Source organism: Muscardinus avellanarius, assembly GCF_963383645.1.
Source record: "Muscardinus avellanarius genome assembly, chromosome: 12".
Taxonomy (NCBI): domain Eukaryota; kingdom Metazoa; phylum Chordata; class Mammalia; order Rodentia; family Gliridae; genus Muscardinus; species Muscardinus avellanarius.
Window position 1 is genome coordinate 99936912 of NC_137798.1, and position 18008 is coordinate 99954919.

Sequence of the window (18008 nt, forward strand, 5' to 3'; positions counted from 1 at the left end):
CTGTTAAGTTAGCTTGTTTCTTCAGGAGTCATTTCTTTTTTCTGTGCCTAACACTGTGGTGGATCTCAGACACCCACTTCTCTGGGCCTCTTAATAGTATATAACATTTTTAATATCAAAGACAACATTAAATGTGTCATGGTTTCATAATTTATTTTCTAGACTGATAGTTTGAAATTCTAATGTTTTATCAGTTTGGGTTTTTAAAGTACATTATTAGGCAAGAGATAAAAATACTTATTTTCTACTGGCCAATATCTAGTACTTATTACACATAATTCAGATGTTATGATGAAAAACAGACTTTGGAGTTGACTCTTTTACCTTATTTTAACACACACACACACACACACACACACACACACACACACACACGAAATTTTACCTTTAAAATTATTTTGTTTTGCCTAATTTCTTCTTTTGTGTTTGTAGCCCCGTCAAGACGTGGTGATTTGGAAATTCTTGGCTATTGCATGATCCAGTGGCTTAGTGGCCATCTTCCATGGGAGGATAATTTGAAAGATCCTAACTATGTTAGAGATTCCAAAATTAGGTAAAGAACATGTGAGATTATTTTGGTAAAATCATGATAGAGCAAATGTCTTTAGTCAGAATTTCTTGACAAGAACCATAGTTTTTGTGTCGGTACTGGGAAATGGCTTCAAAATGTATTTGAAAGTAGCTTTGGTATTAATGTGCCAGTATTGGAAAATGACTTTGGTATTAATGTATCGAAAATTAGTTTCAAAATATAAAAAGCAGTCAGGACCTGGTTACTGCCAGGCACTCAGGCAGCTGTTATAATGCAGAGTTGGGACCTAGGGCCTTCATCTTTTAAAGACAGTTTACATAAGGCCGGGCATGGTGGGCGTGCTTGTAATCTCAGCACTTGGGTGGCTGAGACAGGAGAATCCCACAAGTGCAGAGTCAGCCCCAGCTACTTAGGGAGGCTCTCAGGAACTTAGTGAGACCCTGTTTCCAAATAAAGTATAAAATAGGTCTGGGAGTGTAGCCCAGAGGTAGAAAAGCCCCTGGGTTCCATCCCCAGTATCACAAAAGAAAAAAAAAAATCGACAGGTTTACATAATAAGTAAACTCCTAGCAGATGGGCTAGAATTTCCCAAGAATGTGAAGGGTGGGTACAGCCCTCTGTCAAGAGGGGCAGATACCATGTACTCCTGACTCTGTTAATTGTTCTGATCCTAACAAAGACCTAGGTCTGTACCTGCATCGAGGCAGGAAGGCTTTTGGCTGAGCAAGAAGTCCCCATAATAATAATAATAAAAAAAAGAGCCTGCACAGAGTTAACGGGAGGGCTCACACCTAAGTCAGAAGATTATTGGTTGAGCAAGATGAAGGATAATGTATCTTCATGAAAAAATTGTTCCATATCCAAAACTTAAGTAACTTATTTGCATATTACTCTATTATACCCCCCTCTGGTATAGTGCTTTAATTTCTGTTCTGCCTTCCTGTCTTTGTAATATTAAAATTGCTTAAGTTATGGGGGGGAGTTCTGGCTATTTTTTTCCAAGATAGCTAAGAACAAGACCCCGAGGCTACATCTTAGACCAGTGCGGTTTTGCTGTACCACCGTAACGGTTTTTAATGATAATAATTTGGAATTAAGAAAATACTTGATAAATGCTAAGATTCCTTAGACTTCTTTCTTTCTTTCTTTCTTTCTTTCTTTCTTTCTTTCTTTCTTTCTTTCTTTCTTTCTTTCTTTCTTTCTTTCTTAATTTTGCAGTGCTGAGGATGGAACCCAGGAGCATTCTACCCCCAGCCCTATTTTTTATTCTTTATTTTTTGAGACAGGGTCTCACTGAGTTGCAAAGGGCTTCACTAAGTAGCGGAGGCACCGTGATCCTCTTGTCTTAGCCTCCCGAATGCTGGAATTACAAGCGTGCACCACCATGCCTGGCTTTCCTTAGATTTTTGCTTGTTTGTTTGTTTATTTATTTAACTTATTGGTGGTGCTGGGGATGGAACCCCCAGAGGCTTCCTACCTTTGAACTACACTCCCAGACCTATTTTCTATTTTATTTGGAAACATGGTCTCTCTAAGTGGCTGAGAGCCTCACTAAGTAGCTGAGTCTGGCTTCAAACCTGTGCGATTCTCAGCCTCCCAAGTACTGGGATTACAAGTGTGAGCCACCAAGCCCAGCCTGTTCAGTTTATTTTAGAAGAGTGTTCCGTAAGCTTATTTAGGAGGTAATAGTGCTGCTTAATATGCTATTAACTGCTACTAAATGTTAATATTCTATGATATCAAGCTTCAATGATTCATTCTTTAATTTTTAACAGATACAGAGAAAATATTGCAAGTCTGATGGAGCAGTGTTTTCCTGAGAAAAACAAGCCAGGTAGGAGAAGGGGTTCATAATGCTCAGAGGGATCTTTTCTTGGGAGGAGAAAGGCATGGTGTCATCGAAGTGTTCTTTAATGTAATTTTTAAGTATAATATTGTACTGAGGGCTGCTCATTAAAAAAGAGCTTTTTTTTTTTTTTTTTTTTTTTTGCGGGTCTGGGGATGGAACCCAGGGGCATTTGACCTCTGAGCTACACCCTCCTGCCCTATTTTTTAATCTTTATTTTGAAACCGGGTCTCACTGAGTTGCAGAGGGTCTCACTAAGTAGCTGAGGCTGTCTGTGAACCGCGATCCTCCAGGTCTCAGCCTCCCGAATGCTGGGATTACAAGCGTGCGCCACCATACCTGGCTAAAAAAGCGCTTTTCTTTGTAAAGGTGAGTTGTTAAATGATTATTTGAGCTTCATCAAATTATTTAGTGCTTTTAAGAAAAAAAAATTCCATTAACTCATTCAGTTAGTGTTTATTGAGGTGTGCCCGCCACTATTCTGTCTATCTGAGGGTACATCAGTGATCAAGACAAATAGAGGCTCTGTCCTCGTGAAGCTACATTCTGATTGGTCGTGAGAGGTAGTAGAAGAGTGATTTTCACAGGATGTTATATCTGCACTGTGAACAGTAAGAAACACAACAGGACTGGGGAGGAAAGTGCAGATTCACATGAGGAGGCCAGTGCAGCTGAGCTGCGTGAGGGCTGGGTAACAGCAGTCCAAGTAGCATGGACACAGGAGCCTGGTGAATTTGAGACGCGTGTCCTCCTGGGTCTTACGAGGCTGTTGGCTTTTCCTTGGAGCAAAAGAAGAGGCTTGGCGTAGAAGAGTGGCACTGCATGGCTCATCTTTTGAGGAAATCTCGGGTCTCTCTGCTGAGGAGACTGCGGCAGGTGTAGAGAGGCAGCTCTGGGCGACAGTAGTCATCCAGGCCAGGGAAGAGGCAGTGGAGGCTGACAGGTGCCAGCGAGGGTACCTTGGGAGGCAGCTGACCTCCGCGTCAGGCAGGCCCTCCCCGACTTGATGCTCTTGAGCCGAGCAACCGCCATTCACATCCAGGACGCAGTGTGACGTGCTCAGATCACCCTCAGTGTCTTTTACCCAGCAGTAGCCCCTCCTCCCCGGCCCAGTGACTTATCGGCTATTTTGTAACACCCAAGATTTGTTTTAGAAGTTTATAAAAATGGAATCATACAGTGGATGAAATAGATAAAAGTCCTGGCCCTCTTGAAAGTGGCATGTCCTCGTCTCCTTTTCCTTCTCGGTTCTTGGTTCGTGCAGGTCATACATTTGTTGTGTGTTTAAACAGTCACTTGCCATTCTCATTTCGGAATCGTATTCCTTTGTGCCTCTGTAGCACGACGCGGCTGTTCTTGTGCTGGGTGGTTTCTGGCTCCTGGCAGTTACAGAGAGCCGTCGCCGCGCATAGGTGTGCACGCTGCCTGTGGTTGGCCCGCTGCCCCGGCACCGTTCTTGAGAAGGCCTTGCCCTCTGCCGCCGCCGTGCCATCAAGTGCTTATTTCTGAACTCTTCTTTCAGTTGTTGTTTTATCTTTCCTTGAGCTCCACTGTCTCAGTTACCGTGGCTGTATCTTTAAGTCTCGCTATCTGGTGATACCTGCTGAGCCACTGCTTTTCTTTACACTTCATTTTGCTATTCTTGCTTCTTTGCATTTCCATTTAAGAAATTCTACAGTCATCTTGCCGTCGTGTATGTCCACCACCCCCAGTGTGGGGAAACAGCCTGTAGACTCATCTGGGGAGCACGAATGTCTGTACAGTGTCGAGTCTCCAGTCCACTAGCACGGTTTGTCCTCATTAAACCTGGTCTCTGAAATTCTCCTAATTGTGTTTTATAGTCCTCTTCCAAAATCATGCTCGTGGTTTACTATACTTACATTTGGTTATTTGATGCTTTTTAATGTTGTTGAAATGATATGTTTTTAAATTTTTATTTTTAATTTTTAGTAGTATGTAGAAAAAGGATAGGTTTTTATATGTATCCTGTGACCTTGCTAAATTTATCTATTAGATACAGTCGGGTTTTGGTAGATTTTGTAGGATTTTTTTATACACATTATCATTTTGTGACTAAAGATTATGTTATATCTTCCACTCCACTGTAAATGTCTTCTGTTTCTTTTCTTGCTTCTGCTGGCTAAAAGCAAATATGGTTATTCTATTGTGAATAGAAGTGGTAAAAGTGGGCATTTTTGCTATTTTCCTCTTGGAGAGAGAAATTTTTCAATATTTTGCCAGATACAGTAGTGTTTGTTTTAGGTGTTTTGTAGATCTTATTACACTAAGAAAGTGGAAATTTGGGATTTTTTTTCCTTTTTTCTTTTGTATCAGGTATCTCAAAGAGTGTTGGGCACATAATGGGTACTTAAATAGTTGAATTAAGCTGGGCGTGATGATGCACATTTATAATCTCAGCATTTAGGAGGCTGAGACAGGAGGATTGTGGTTCGCAGACAGCCTCAGCTACTTAGTGAGGCCCTTTGTAACTCACTGAGACCCTGTTTCAAAATAAAGTAGAAAAAATAGGGCTGGGGGTACAGCTTGGAGGTAGAATGCCCCTAGGTTCCATCTCTAGTACCGCAAAAGAAAAAAAAAGAGTTGAGTTAATGAATGTGTTTTGGTAAGTAGCATGGACAGGATATCCTGATATATTGGGGATGGAGTGGGAATGAAAGAAGGTTGAAGGAAGACTGAGATTTTGGCTTTTGAGAAGTCTGGAATTCTTAGTAACAAGGAAAACCACAGGGAGGATTGAGGGTTAGGTTTAGGAGTTATGGTTTGATTCACTGGGTTTTGAGGAGCCAGTTACATTATCTAAGAACCAGTATATGAGACAGTGGATCTACAAGTCTGGAGGTCCAAGGAAAGGTCTCTGGGTGTGAATCATTAGTCCCCAAATGGGTTTTTAATGTTGAGAAATGCTGACTTGAAGGACTTGTTCTTCTGGCGAGGTTTGTCTATGTACACTAAATTGTTTTTTATTCACAAGTTGATTTTTCTCCTTTATGGAGAAATTTAGGCTTTGCCTCTTGCTTCTTTTTTCAATCTGTTTCTGATATATTTTATTTCTCCTTTCTACAAAGAATTCATCTATCTTTTATGGAACTATTGGCTTCCATAGCCAGAAAATATTCCCTATGCTGTTCATTGTACTGAAGTACATTTTACTTTCAAAATCTTTATTCTAGGTTCTTTTGTAATTTTAGATCTTTAAAACTAGTTATTTTATGCATATTTAAATTTTTAAGTATCTGTTCTTTCTGTAGCACAGAGCTACAAAATGTTTTTACATCGTTATCTAAAGTATGGTTTTTATTTTACGTTATTGCTTCTCAGCCTTTTGTCTAAGATCAAGTGTGTTACTTTACATACCTGACAGTTCCTAAATTCAGAAGCTTACTTTTCATTGAATAAATGATTGAAAAAATATTTCTTCTTTTTGGGTCTTAGTAGTTTATTTAAAAAAATTTTTTATTGGTGCATTGTGGTCGTACATCTTAATGGGGTATAAGATGGTAGAGGTATACGTGCACATATCACCTAATTAGCCCTTCCCCAATTCCCGCCCCATTCCCTCTCCACTCTCTCCTTCTCATGTTTGGCTTAGTGATTGACTTTGATATGTTTGTGAATGTATTTTAACATGTTATATGCTTGCATTCTAATCTATGTGAATTATTTTCTTGTAAGAAATAAACATATCAGATTTGTGATTAAAAATGATAAATGCTTGTGTTTTTCTTTTAGGTGAAATTGCTAAATACATGGAAACTGTGAAGTTACTGGACTATACTGAAAAACCCCTGTATCAAAATTTACGTGATATTCTTTTGCAAGGACTAAAAGCTATAGGAAGTAAGGATGATGGCAAACTGGACCTCAGTATTGTGGAGAACGGAGGTGCGAAGGCAAAAGCAGTGGCCAAGGTGAACTTTGGTATTATGTTATCCTCGGGCTTCTTCTGATTATAACCACAACAAATACTAACTTATGAAAGTGAAACAGTAGTTCAGTGAAGAAAATAACAGATTGCTTGGTGATGAAATATTTATCACCACTATGTAAAGGCAAACTTTTATGATAACAAATAATGTGTAGAGGATTATAGAAAAATATTTATATCTATCTTATGTTCCATAACAAGTTATTAAATACCTAAAGAGTCTCGAGCTGTCTGGCAGAAGGGTTTAGGGAGTGCTAAGTGAATGCCCAGGATCCTTCCCTCCCAGGCCACCACTAGGGTTGACCTTGTTTCTGTTTTTCCTTTTGTATGGGTATGGTAGAAGTGTTTACCATTTAAAAGCTGACATTTGAAAATTTCTTTTTCTGTTGGTTTGGTGTGTCTACCATTTGATTTGTATCTGCTTATAAAGGGGATTAATTTGGGGGGGGAATATTAAGAAATAATGACTTTAAAGTAGATGTATAAGAATGTAAAGAACTCTTGCTGTCACTTCAAAATTTAGATTTTATAGATATGTGTTAACTTATTTACTGTTGATTATTTTTATAATTTATTGATAAATTTATTGATTTCCTTTTATTTGATATTATTTAATAAAATATGTTAGGTTTTTATATGGGAAAGGAAAACGACTTTCAGAAGAAAAATATTTTTATATTATTGGCCATTTCTTCTATCATGATCTCTGAAAATCCCAATAGATTTTCTCAAAACTCTCATATTCCAACTGTTAGAAAAGGTTTGAAAATAAATTTTCTCTCTTTAAATTAGAAGCATCTTATTAAAAGATTTGTGTGAGTCTAACTTACAAGAAGATAGAGATTTCAAAATTGTATTAGGAATTTTACCTTCTTAGACAAATAGCTGCTCTCTCTGTAGTTTCCGTTATATCTGAAAACTATACATTTCTGTCTGTTCATATAAAATGTTATTTCCTTTCACACGTTTTGTCTTAGTTTGATCTGCTTTATTTTGTACTAAACAAATATGCTAAAGCCAGATCATGGTTTGAAGTGAAGAGGGTAGAGTGGAAGGCTGCGTGGATTTCCCACTCAGGTAGAGAGCTCTGCAGCAGGCTTAAGGGTACAGCATGCATTTCGTTACTCAGGACAGGTTTCTTTGTGTTCATGCTTATAGCTAGCTAACTTCTATAGTGTTTTTCTCTAAAATAGTGCCAATTAAGAAATAAAGATCTCTGCTGCCATGAGACTTACCCAAAGCAGCTCCCTTTCCTTTACAAATCCATGTTGTTTGAAACTCCATGGGGAGAAATGGTTTCTGCTGGCCGCCTGACTTTAGACCTCAGTAGGTCAATCTGCTGCCCAGCTAATATCTGTGACCATAGAGCTCTCTTGTGCCCTTGAGTGGTTCAAGAGGCTGGGAATTCCTGTTGGAGCCCCCCTTACAGGTTTAAGGCTTCCTTCAAGGCAAGAGTAAAAATGTATGCCACATTGAACTATTAAGAGGTTTGCTTTGCTTCGTGGCACCTGCTTGTAATCCCAGTCCTTGGGAGGCTGAGACAGGAGGATTGCAGGTTCGGGGCCAGTCTCAGCTACTTTATGAGGCCCAATGCAACTTAATGAGACTCCATTTCCAGATAAAGAATTAACCAAAAAATAGGACGGGACGTAGCTCGGAGGTAGAATGCCTATGGGTTCAATCCCCAGTTACGCAAAAAAGGGGAGGGGGTTTGCTTTTTTTAGTTCACTTGTTTTGATATACTCCTTGTTCTTTGTAGTAAAAAGAAATTATTAAGTTAAAATTAGTTTAGAGGAAGATTATGAAGCTGCATGGTAGCCATGCTACTGAAATGAGTAATTTTGTTGGCTTTTTGACTTTTTTTTTGATTTGTAAAGTAAAATAGTTGGATCATATCCATTTTTAAAGCTTTCTTTCTTAGCCACAAAATATTTTTCTTCTAATAAATTGTAAATGCTCCCATCCAAAGCAGATGAAAACAGAGCTCTTCTGATTAAAGAATTGGGAACACCCTACAAGGAAAAAGCTTTTTCCTTTGAGGAGCTAGTGTGCTGCTTTTTTTTTTTTTTTTTTTTTTTTTTTTTTTTAGCAAGGTCTAAAATTTAGTTGTCTTTTGTTGCTCTAGCTACCAGGAGGCTCAGAACTAAATATGATGCTTAATCTGGGAAACATCATTAATCCTTGTAATTCGTATGTTTGTCCCTTCTTTTGTTAAAACTGTTTGAACTTTAAATAATTATAGCTTTATGTTTATCAAACTGAAGTCTCATCAATTCAATATAAATTTATCTTTAAGTTCCCAAGAGATATTCTTCTTCTTTTTTTTTTTTTTTTTTTTTTTTTGTGGTACTAGGGTTCCTGGAAACCCTTCTACCTCCGGGCTACACTCCCAGACCTATTTTTATTTGGAAACAGGGTCTCTGAAGCCAGCAAGGCTGACTTCGAATCTGCGCCATCCTCCTGTCTCTGCCTCCCAAGTGCGGGGATTACAAGCTTACCAGTGTGCACCACCACGCCTGGCCCCAAGAGATATTCTTTATGGTAAAATTTGTAGGAATTGATCAACAATGGAACAAGCAGAGTTTCCAGTTTTGCAACCATGCTCCATTATAGTGAAGTGTATTTGGAAATGAGTGAAATATGAATGTACCCACTTGGAGATATGTTCAGCCCAATAACAAGAATTTTATTTAAAGTACAGAATTTAGAATGTTGTAAGGTTGAAGAAGAAAGAGACTAAGTATAAATCTGCCAAAGAGTTTGATTGTTGATCAGAACTGAGCACTTTGGCCGGGTGTGGTGGCGCACACTTGTAATCCCTGCGCTTGGGAGGCTGAGACAGGAGGATCGCGCAGGTTCGAAGCCATCCTCAGCTGGCTTAAGAGACCCTGTTTCCAAATAAAATATAAAATAGGTCTGGCTGTATAGCTTGGAGGTAGAAGGTCCCTGGGTTCTATCCCCATTACCACCAAAAAAAAAAAAAAAAAGAACTGAGCACTTTGATGAGAATCTGTCAGTATATTGCAGTAGTTATTATGGTATAAGGCCTCATGTATGTACCTCGTGTAAACTCGGTCTCTAGGGCTCACCAAGATCAATAGCATGCAGTCCCACCCTTACAGAATTCCTTCCTGTCCCATCTGGGCTGAGAGTGGCGTGCTTTACTGGAAGGGGCTCAGCAAGTCAAAAGGACATTAATACTTCCATTAGCTCTTTTCTTCTAAGGTTTTGATTAAGTTGCTTGCTCAACTCAAAAGAAAGACTGTTGATTGGAGTCTCTTGAGTCTTATCCCTCAGGATTCATTGAAAAGTCTAGGATATGGTCTTACAACTTATATTTCATTTTTTCAGCTTCTGACAGTATATATTATTTATGTGAATGATGTACACATTTCTTCTTTTCTTGCCTCCTATTTTGCCTCCTAATTTTTTTAATTTTATTTTTTCAGTTATATTATACTAATTGGCCTTTTCAGCGTTTCTCTGTAAACCCATCAACCTTTGTTAAATAAATCCCTGCTGGCACTCAGCCTGGAACAAGGTACAAAGCGTCGAATAAGAGCAAAGGCCTTCCAGTGCAGGAGTGGCCTGCGGCTGCTCTGTGAACAGCGCTTAACCCACTCAGTAGACCTTGTAGCTGGTAGTTCAAGTCAGATTTTCCCAAAGATACCTCAGTTTGGGGAAAACCTATCCTTCTGTTTTAATATGATATAGTAATAGGAATACACTTTAAAATTGAATGAAGCTAGATTGGTGAAGTTGACACATTTTTGTTTTCTAGAAGTATAATCGTAGTTCTATGTTTAAATGGGTTCAGTGTTTACTGAGTTTTTTTTCTATAGGTCCATTATTGAGTTCTTGATTTTGAACCTCCTCTTATCTGACTAAACTTTGTTAAGTAGATTTTTCCCCTTAATTTTGTGTGTGGGGGTGTGTGTGGGTGGGGGGGTACTGGGGTGGAACCCAGAGGCTTTCTACCTCCGGGCTATACTCCCAGACCTATCTTATATTTATTTGGAAACAGGGTCTCACTAAGTTGCTGAGAGCCTCACTAAGTAGCTGAGGCTGGCTTCGAACCTGTGCGATCCTTCTGTCTCAGCCTCCCAAGCGCGGGGATTACAAGTGTGCGCCACCACGCCCGGCTTCCCCTTAAATTTCTAAGTGAAATTATTACATATGTACAGAAAAGTACACAGATAGGGTGGAATTTAAACTTTACAGACTGAACGCATATACTCAGGCACCATTCAGACCAAGGTGTAGATTATTGTCAGGGTGAGTGTATTATTGTAGTGATATCCTTCAGCATGTATTCATTGGTGTCGTTATTCAACTGTATGACTTTGTTTGCTGTTGCATATAAGAATTTTGTTGTTGTTATTGCCTAGTACTTTATGTGTTGTTTAATACTCTTCATTATGATTGTTAAAGTAATTTATGTACCACTTCAAATATTGATAACTGTTTGAGTTTCCAGTTTGGGGCAACTGTAATAAAGCTGTTAAGAACATTACAATAATTTCCTGGGGAGGCGTTTCGTACCGGGTGTGTCCGTAGTGGATTGCCGAGGCGCAGTGTTGATGTCTGCTCAGCTGTGTAGGTGCTACCAGAGCAGTTCTCCAGAACTCCTGCCTCGGTTTCTCCTCTCACCAGCAGCTAATGAGAGTTCCAGTGCTCACTGCACACTGGCTATGGCATTATATTTGATTGTATCTATTTTAGTGAGTATGCACAGGGTGTTTTTTTAATGAAGTTAAACTGAGTGAAGAGTATTAATTTTGAACACCTTTTTGTGTGCCCGCAGGTCGTGGTTCTTTTTTTTGTGTGTGTGTGAAGTGCATTTCCCTTTTTCACCCAGTAAAACAGCTTTTTTATGATTTGCCCGATTCCAATACTTTGTGTATGAACCATCCATACCATCCTCCAGTCCATGGTTTATCTTTTCACTCTTTTTAATCTGCTGTCTTTAATAAATAGAAATTCTTCATTTCAACCAAGCCCAATTTACCATTTTTGTTTGTGGTTAATACTTTTTAAATTTTATTTAGAAAAATAGGTCACCCTCAAGATCAAGATCATGTTATCCTAATGAATTTTTATCACATTTAGGTCTGCAATTTGACAGAAAATTTTATTGATGGTGGGAGTTATTGTATCCCCTCAGTGGCTCTGAGGGTTCTGTTGCCATGAACCATTTATTGAAAAGGACCGTGTGTCCCTAGCATGCAGTGAGCTGTGACACCCGGAGCTCTTGGGTGTTTTGTTTCTTGGTACTTACTCTCTACATCGGCCTCATGAATCAGTCTTGTTGAACTACTCGCTACATGACTTTATCTAACAGTGCAAGTCCTCCAGCTTTGTTCGTTTTTAAAACGGTCTTTGCTATTCTTGGCCCCTTTGTATTTACATATGTATTTTAGAATCAGCTTATTAATTTCCGCCACATTACCTCTGGAATTTTGATTGAAATTTTATTGACTCTAGATCAATTTGTAAAGAACTGATGTCTTTACAATTCTCATTGTGTGTGTGTGTGTGTGTGTGTGTGTGTGTGTGTGTGCGCACGCGTGTGTGTTTTACACCCGGAGTTGTACCCAGAGGCACTTTCCTGCTGAGCTGCATCCCGGGTCCTTTTTCTTTTTTGTTTTAAGACAGGGATTTGCCGCGTTGAGCTTTTCACTGTCTTGCCTCGGCCTCCCCAGGAGCTGGGAGACAGGCCTGCGCCGACATGTCCAGCTGAGGCAGTACTTCATTCAGGGGATGTTTTACCTCCGTCTTTATTTATCTTAGTCATGCTGACAGTTTTCTGTGTCTTCGTTTCTATTTTTTTTTAGCAGCCTAAATTCATTCATTCTTTCTTTCTTTCTTTCTTTCTTTCTTATTTTCTCCCTTTCTTTCTTTCTTTTTCTTCTTTTTTTTGTGGTACTGAGGATGGAACTCAGGGGCTTTCTACCTCCAGGCTATACTCCCAGACCTAGTTTATATTTTATTTGGAAACAGAGTCTTACTAAATTGCAAAGGGCCTCACAGAGTAGTTGAGGCTGGCTTTGAACCTGCGGTCTTCCTGCCTCTGGAGTGCTGGGATTGCGAGTGTGCTCCTCCACACCCGATTGCAGCCTAATTTCTTGATCTGTTTCTTGCGCATTATCTCAGGCTTCTCTTTCATGCACTCAGTTGCTAGCTGTCTTTGCTGGTTTTTATTTAGGTTATAGAATAATTTTTTCTCCAAGGAGGGCCAAGTCCTCCTTCAGAGGGGCCCTCAGTGCCTTCGCAGCCCATGCACTTCCTCTTTCACCTCCTTGCCCTTTCACCCCTTAACCCCATGGCCGTGCCTCTCTTGATCACAGTGAGTAGGGATGGTACTTTCTGGACTTGCCAGATTATTGTATTTGTGAACCCATGACTTCCTTTTCCTACCAGGCTGTTTTTCTTTTCCCTATAGTTTGGATTTGAGGACCCAGTGCTATTAATTTTATTTTCTTAAGGGTGCTTCTCTGAGAATGTTCTGGTCAACCACAGGCCAGAACTCCCAACTAGAAGGCCCCAAAATTTGAGTGATTGATTTGGGGCATTTTTAGTTAATCTATAGTGAGAGCCTTCATTGGCCAGTTCTTCTCTGTGGCTTTAGCGCTTTATGTTTTCCTATGTACTTTCTTTTTTTTGCCATGGATTCTGTTATTTCTCCATTTATTGTTGAAGTTAGTTAGTCATGAATGATTTTGATTATCTTGCCCTCTTTCTCCAGACTTCTTCTTTAGAGGAGAAACAGAATCACATCTTGCTTTTTGTGGGCCAGAGTAGGAGTGGCAGGGGCTCCTCTCAAGGGGCTTTGAGAAGTTTTGTTTTCATAGCTGCCTCCTTAGACATGTGGGTGCTTCCTGATGAAGCGTCAGGATGGTGTTCACGCTCCTCACCGCAGTGCGGTTCAGTGTGTAGGCGCCACACTGCTTCCTGGAGGTGCCTGGCCAACATCTTGGTCATTGCTAACTTCAGAGGCTGTGGCATGGAACTGTGCCACTTCTGCTAGTTGTTGAAAGACTTCTAATGATTATTTGGGGCTCAATTTTTCAGGTTTTCGATGGGAGGAAGCTGAAATCTTATCCCCCCTAAATGTCCCCACTCTTTTTTTAAAACACATTTTAACTTGTTTGTGTATGAACATTTAGAGTTAATTAAAATCTGTATTCTTGTCCCACAAGAGTAAATTCTCTCAGCTCCTCAAAATCATCTCTCATATTACAGTCATCTGAGATTTTAGTTGTAGTTTTTGTACATTATGTATCATTAGTTATTTAGAGTTAATGAGTCTGTTATATATTTTTTAATCATGTCTTTTTTTCTTAGATTGATTTTTTTCAGAGAATATGCTCAAGTGATTTTTTTAAAAGAGAGCATATGAATAATAAACATCTTGAATCCTGCAAGGTCCCCAAATATCTTTATTTTGCTTTAGTTGAAGAATGATTTGGCAGTCAGGTATTGTGGTACATACCTTTAACTCCGGTACTCAGGAGCCTGAGACAGGAGGATTACAGTTTCCAGGATAGCTCAGCAACTTAGCAAAACCTGTTTAAAAAAATTCTTTTTAAAGGGCTGGGGTGTAGCTTAGTGGTAGAATGCCTCATTTCAGTCCCTAGATCAGAATAAATAAATGAATAAAGAGTAGTCGCCCAGCGTCCAGTTTTGTTGATTTTTGTTTCTTATTAGCTTTCTGTTTTTCTCAGTATTGAAGCTCCTTGCACTCCTCTTTGTATTGGCCTTGTATATTTCACCACAATAAGTGTGTTTTGTTTTGAAACTTCAGTTACCCTTCTTGGTACTTGGTGGACCTTTCCTGTCTAGACACTTAGCACCTGTCTTTAACTCTTGAATACTGATCTTCATATGTATGTGAATACCTCCTTTCCTCCTCTCTCCATTCTTCTCTCCAGGAATTTCTATTACAACTGTCTGGGAACTCTGGGAGCTAGTGTCTCTTCATGTCTCCTAACTCTTGTATTATTTATTTATTTTTTCCAGTCCTAGCAGTTTGGAGTAGGTCTGTGAGCTTCTTCTTGCTTCTTTAATCTGGTCTGTTTTTTAGTCATAATTTTTTTCTTTTGCACTACTAAGCCCTGTCCTCTTCTACACTGAGCTACATCCCCATCCCTCTGTTTAGTTGCTTTTTTATTGTGTGGTACTGGGGTTGGAACCCGGGGCCTTCTACCTCTGGGCTATACTTCCAGACCTATTTTATATTTTTTTAAATTTGGGAACAGGGTCTCTTAAGCCAGCTGAGGTTTAGTTGCATTTTAAGGGGATGGATTATTTTCTTAACATGTCAGTCTAATCTTGTTTTACTGGTGTGGTAGCCTTTTAAGTCTCAGTGTCTGTCTCATACTCATTGGCATTCTCTCTCTCTCTCTCTCTCTCTCTCTCTCTCTCTCTCTCTCTCTCTCTCTCTCTCTCTCTCTCTCCCCCCTTTCCCTCCCTCTCCCTCCCTCCTTCTCTCTCTTTCTCTCTCTCTCCCTCCCTCCCCCCTTTCCTCTCTCTCTCTCTCTCTCTCCCTCCCTCCCCCCCTCTCCGCCCTCCCTCTCTTTGTGGCACTGACGAATGAACCCAGAGGCATTCTTCCCCTGAACTATACTCCTAGCCCTGTTTTGTTTTTTTACTTTGAAACAGGATTTCACTAAATTGTGGAAGGCCTCTCTAAGATGGTGAGCCTGGCCACCCTCCTGCGGTCCTCTGGTCTGGCTTCCTAAGTACTAGGATTGATTACAGGTGTGTGCCCAATAGAAATTAAAAATTTTTTAATATTGACTTTTGGCACAAGATTAGTTCTTCTGTTTGAATTTAGTATCTTTCATTTTTGGCTCTACGGTTTCCATTAGATTTTGTCAGTCTTTGTTATCTGTTCATAGTTTTTGTTGAGTAACTAATTTTTACAGTACATTCTTCCCCCCAGATTGGAATACCTGTTTACCTGTTAGTTTAATGTAGTTTTTATTACAGATGGCCACTGCTAGTCATTTCAGGGATGAGAGAGACACTCCTGGATGTCAGGACTCCCGCCTCTCTACTTGCTTGCTCGAGACTTGGAGATTCAGTAAGAAGGTCACGTCCTGGGGCAGGCCTTTGCAGGGCTCTGAGGTCATCTTGTGATGTTTATAAAAATCACTTGTTTTTAAATGTCTCACTGCCTGCACCATACCACCCAGACCAAAGAAATCAAAAGCCCTGGGGGTAGGACCCAGGCCTCAGGAATGTTTATAAGTTTCCTAGGTTATTTCATTGTGCAGATATAGCTGAGAACAACTGCAAATCAAAATTTGAGTGTCTGAATTCTCACTTCTGCCTGTCAAACAGCCATTTTGTAAATAGGCGTAGCAGATATTGGGCATTTAGGACTTAAATAAGTGGCATTTATCAGATCCATGAGCAGTTTTTGTATGTGGGCAGTTATACATACGTGCCCTGTTTGGTCTTTGTGTACTTGGCTATAACAGACGCACAAGGAAATTTGTTATCATATAAAAGCCCGGAATGATGGCCAAGGGAATGTGTTTGTTGAAGTAATGAGAGGACATGCCTGTAGGATGTGCTTAAAATGAGGGAATTCATTTTTCTTTGGTGCCATGGTCACTTCTGTGCTTCTCTGTGCATTTATTTTTAAGAAGCGGTGATTTTTAAAAAAAAAAAAACAAAAATTTTTTTCCCATGGAAATAATAATGCTGTCTATCTTGCTTCTAAGACTGTTAAGAGGATTAAAATAGATGTGTAGAGTGCTTAGAATAGCAGCAGCACCTAGCAAGTGGTCAACATTAACTGCAGTATTATTGTTGGTGCTCTTATTTTCCCCACTATTTAAGTTTTCTCATCTTTCTGGTTTCTTGATGGCAAGAAAAAAACACATGGAATGTTTTTATTTATTTATTTATTTATTTATTTATTTATTTATTTATTTATTTATTTTTGGTGGTACTGGGGTTCCTGGAAGCCCTTCTACCTCCGGGCTACACTCCCAGACCTATTTTTACAGTTTTATTTGGAAACAGGGTCTCCTAAGCCAGCACGCACGGCTGGCTTCGAACCTGCGCGATCCTCCTGTCTCCGCCTCCCAAGCGCGGGGATTACAAGCGTGCGCCACCACGCCCGGCGAATGGAATGTTTTTATTTTAATCTCTTAAAATCCTCTTTAGAACTAGATTATATGCCCTTAAAAGTTAGTTTATAAAATAGCTAATAGGCAGATATGAATGAAGCACATGTTATATAGATTGTTTTGGATAATAAATTATTATAAGTTGGTAAAAGTTGATTTTGCAACAAAAGCTAAGATGGACATTACTGTAAAATAGAAACTCCCAAATGTAGCTCCATAATGTACTTCAGTTATAAGCATGAAGTCATACCTGTGCATTTGTTACTAACTTCCCTACCTGAAGCTGGTGATTACTAACGGGCAGCAGGCAGTTGGCACAGAGCAGAGGACTCCTGACCACCAGGTTTTCTTCAGCTCTTTTCTGCCTAGGTGTTTAGGTGTTTTGTGGACATAGATTTATTGAGGAAGATAGATCAGGCAGTCAGAATTAAAAGTAATTCTAATGACACATTATGTTTTATAAGAAGCTGGCGTGGTGACACACGCTTGTAATCCCAGCTTTGAGGAGGCCGAGAAAGGAGGAACGTAGTTTGTGGACAGCCTCAGGGCTTTAGTAAGGCCATTTGCAACTCAGTGAGACCCTGTTTCAAAATAGAGAATAAAAAATAAGTCTGGAGATGTCGCTTAGAGGTAGAATGCCCCTGAGTTTCATCCCCAGAACCTAAAAAAAAAAAAGAGAGAGAGAGATAGAGAAGGAAGGAAGGAAGGAAGGAAGGAAGGAAGGAAGGAAGGAACTTGTTTCTAAATGGCCTAAAATGAGTTAAATCTCTACTACTATATAAGGGTTTGGTTTTCATTGAAGTATTTATCTTGATAAATATTATCTTTTTTGCTTTACAATACTAGAGTGTCAAAGTCTTATACTTTTTATTTTTATTATTTTGAAAATTTATTAGAGGTCTTGGTACTGGATATCATAAACCTCAGGAGAGGCTAGGTAACTGGGCCAGAGTTATGCAACCAATACTGTATATTTATATGGCTTTTTTTTTTTTTCAGAGAAGTTTGGCATACTTAAAAAATACCCTAGTGATTCTAGGCATAAAATGCTAATGATAATACCTACCCATTTGCCTTTCCCCATAAATTATCTTTAAAATATCTTAAATTTACTAAAAGTTTTTGACATTGATAACGCACGGCAGTGGAAAATGTGGATGAAGAGATGTCATTGATTCTAACGTGGTAGAGAACACTCTGGCAAATTAGTCTTCTAGCTCTTAGTTCATTGAATCTCTAGATAAATGACTACAAGTTTGCTCATGTGGAAGTTTCATGATCCTTGTAGTATGAATGATGTTAGACTCACAAAAGACCGTTATTGACAGAAGGCAGATTTACAGATTTCAGAAGTGCCAGTTGGAGATCTTTCCATGTTTAATTCCATTATCATAAGAATTTTGATGGAAGTCCTCATGCATGTGTGTTGTACTACAGATCATGTGACGAAGGCTAGCTTGTCTCAGCCCCTATGTTCCTTGGCTTTTTTTCGCTGAGGGTTCTAAGGCAGCCCTGTCTAGTTCCTAGTAGGCCAAACCAAAG

General features: G+C 39.4%; 1 protein-coding gene across 1 annotated transcript in view; it reads left to right on the forward strand.

Moving 5' to 3' along the window:
- VRK1 (VRK serine/threonine kinase 1) overlaps window positions 1-18008 on the forward strand; it is a gene marked incomplete at both ends in the record, with an annotated part of 51868 nt that overhangs the window by 24084 nt on the left and 9776 nt on the right. Inside the window, 3 exons of the mRNA XM_080708135.1 lie at window positions 433-553; window positions 2308-2366; window positions 6129-6307. Of these exons, the coding sequence (XP_080564261.1) occupies window positions 433-553; window positions 2308-2366; window positions 6129-6307 (359 nt within the window). The remainder of the gene's footprint in view (window positions 1-432; window positions 554-2307; window positions 2367-6128; window positions 6308-18008) is intronic.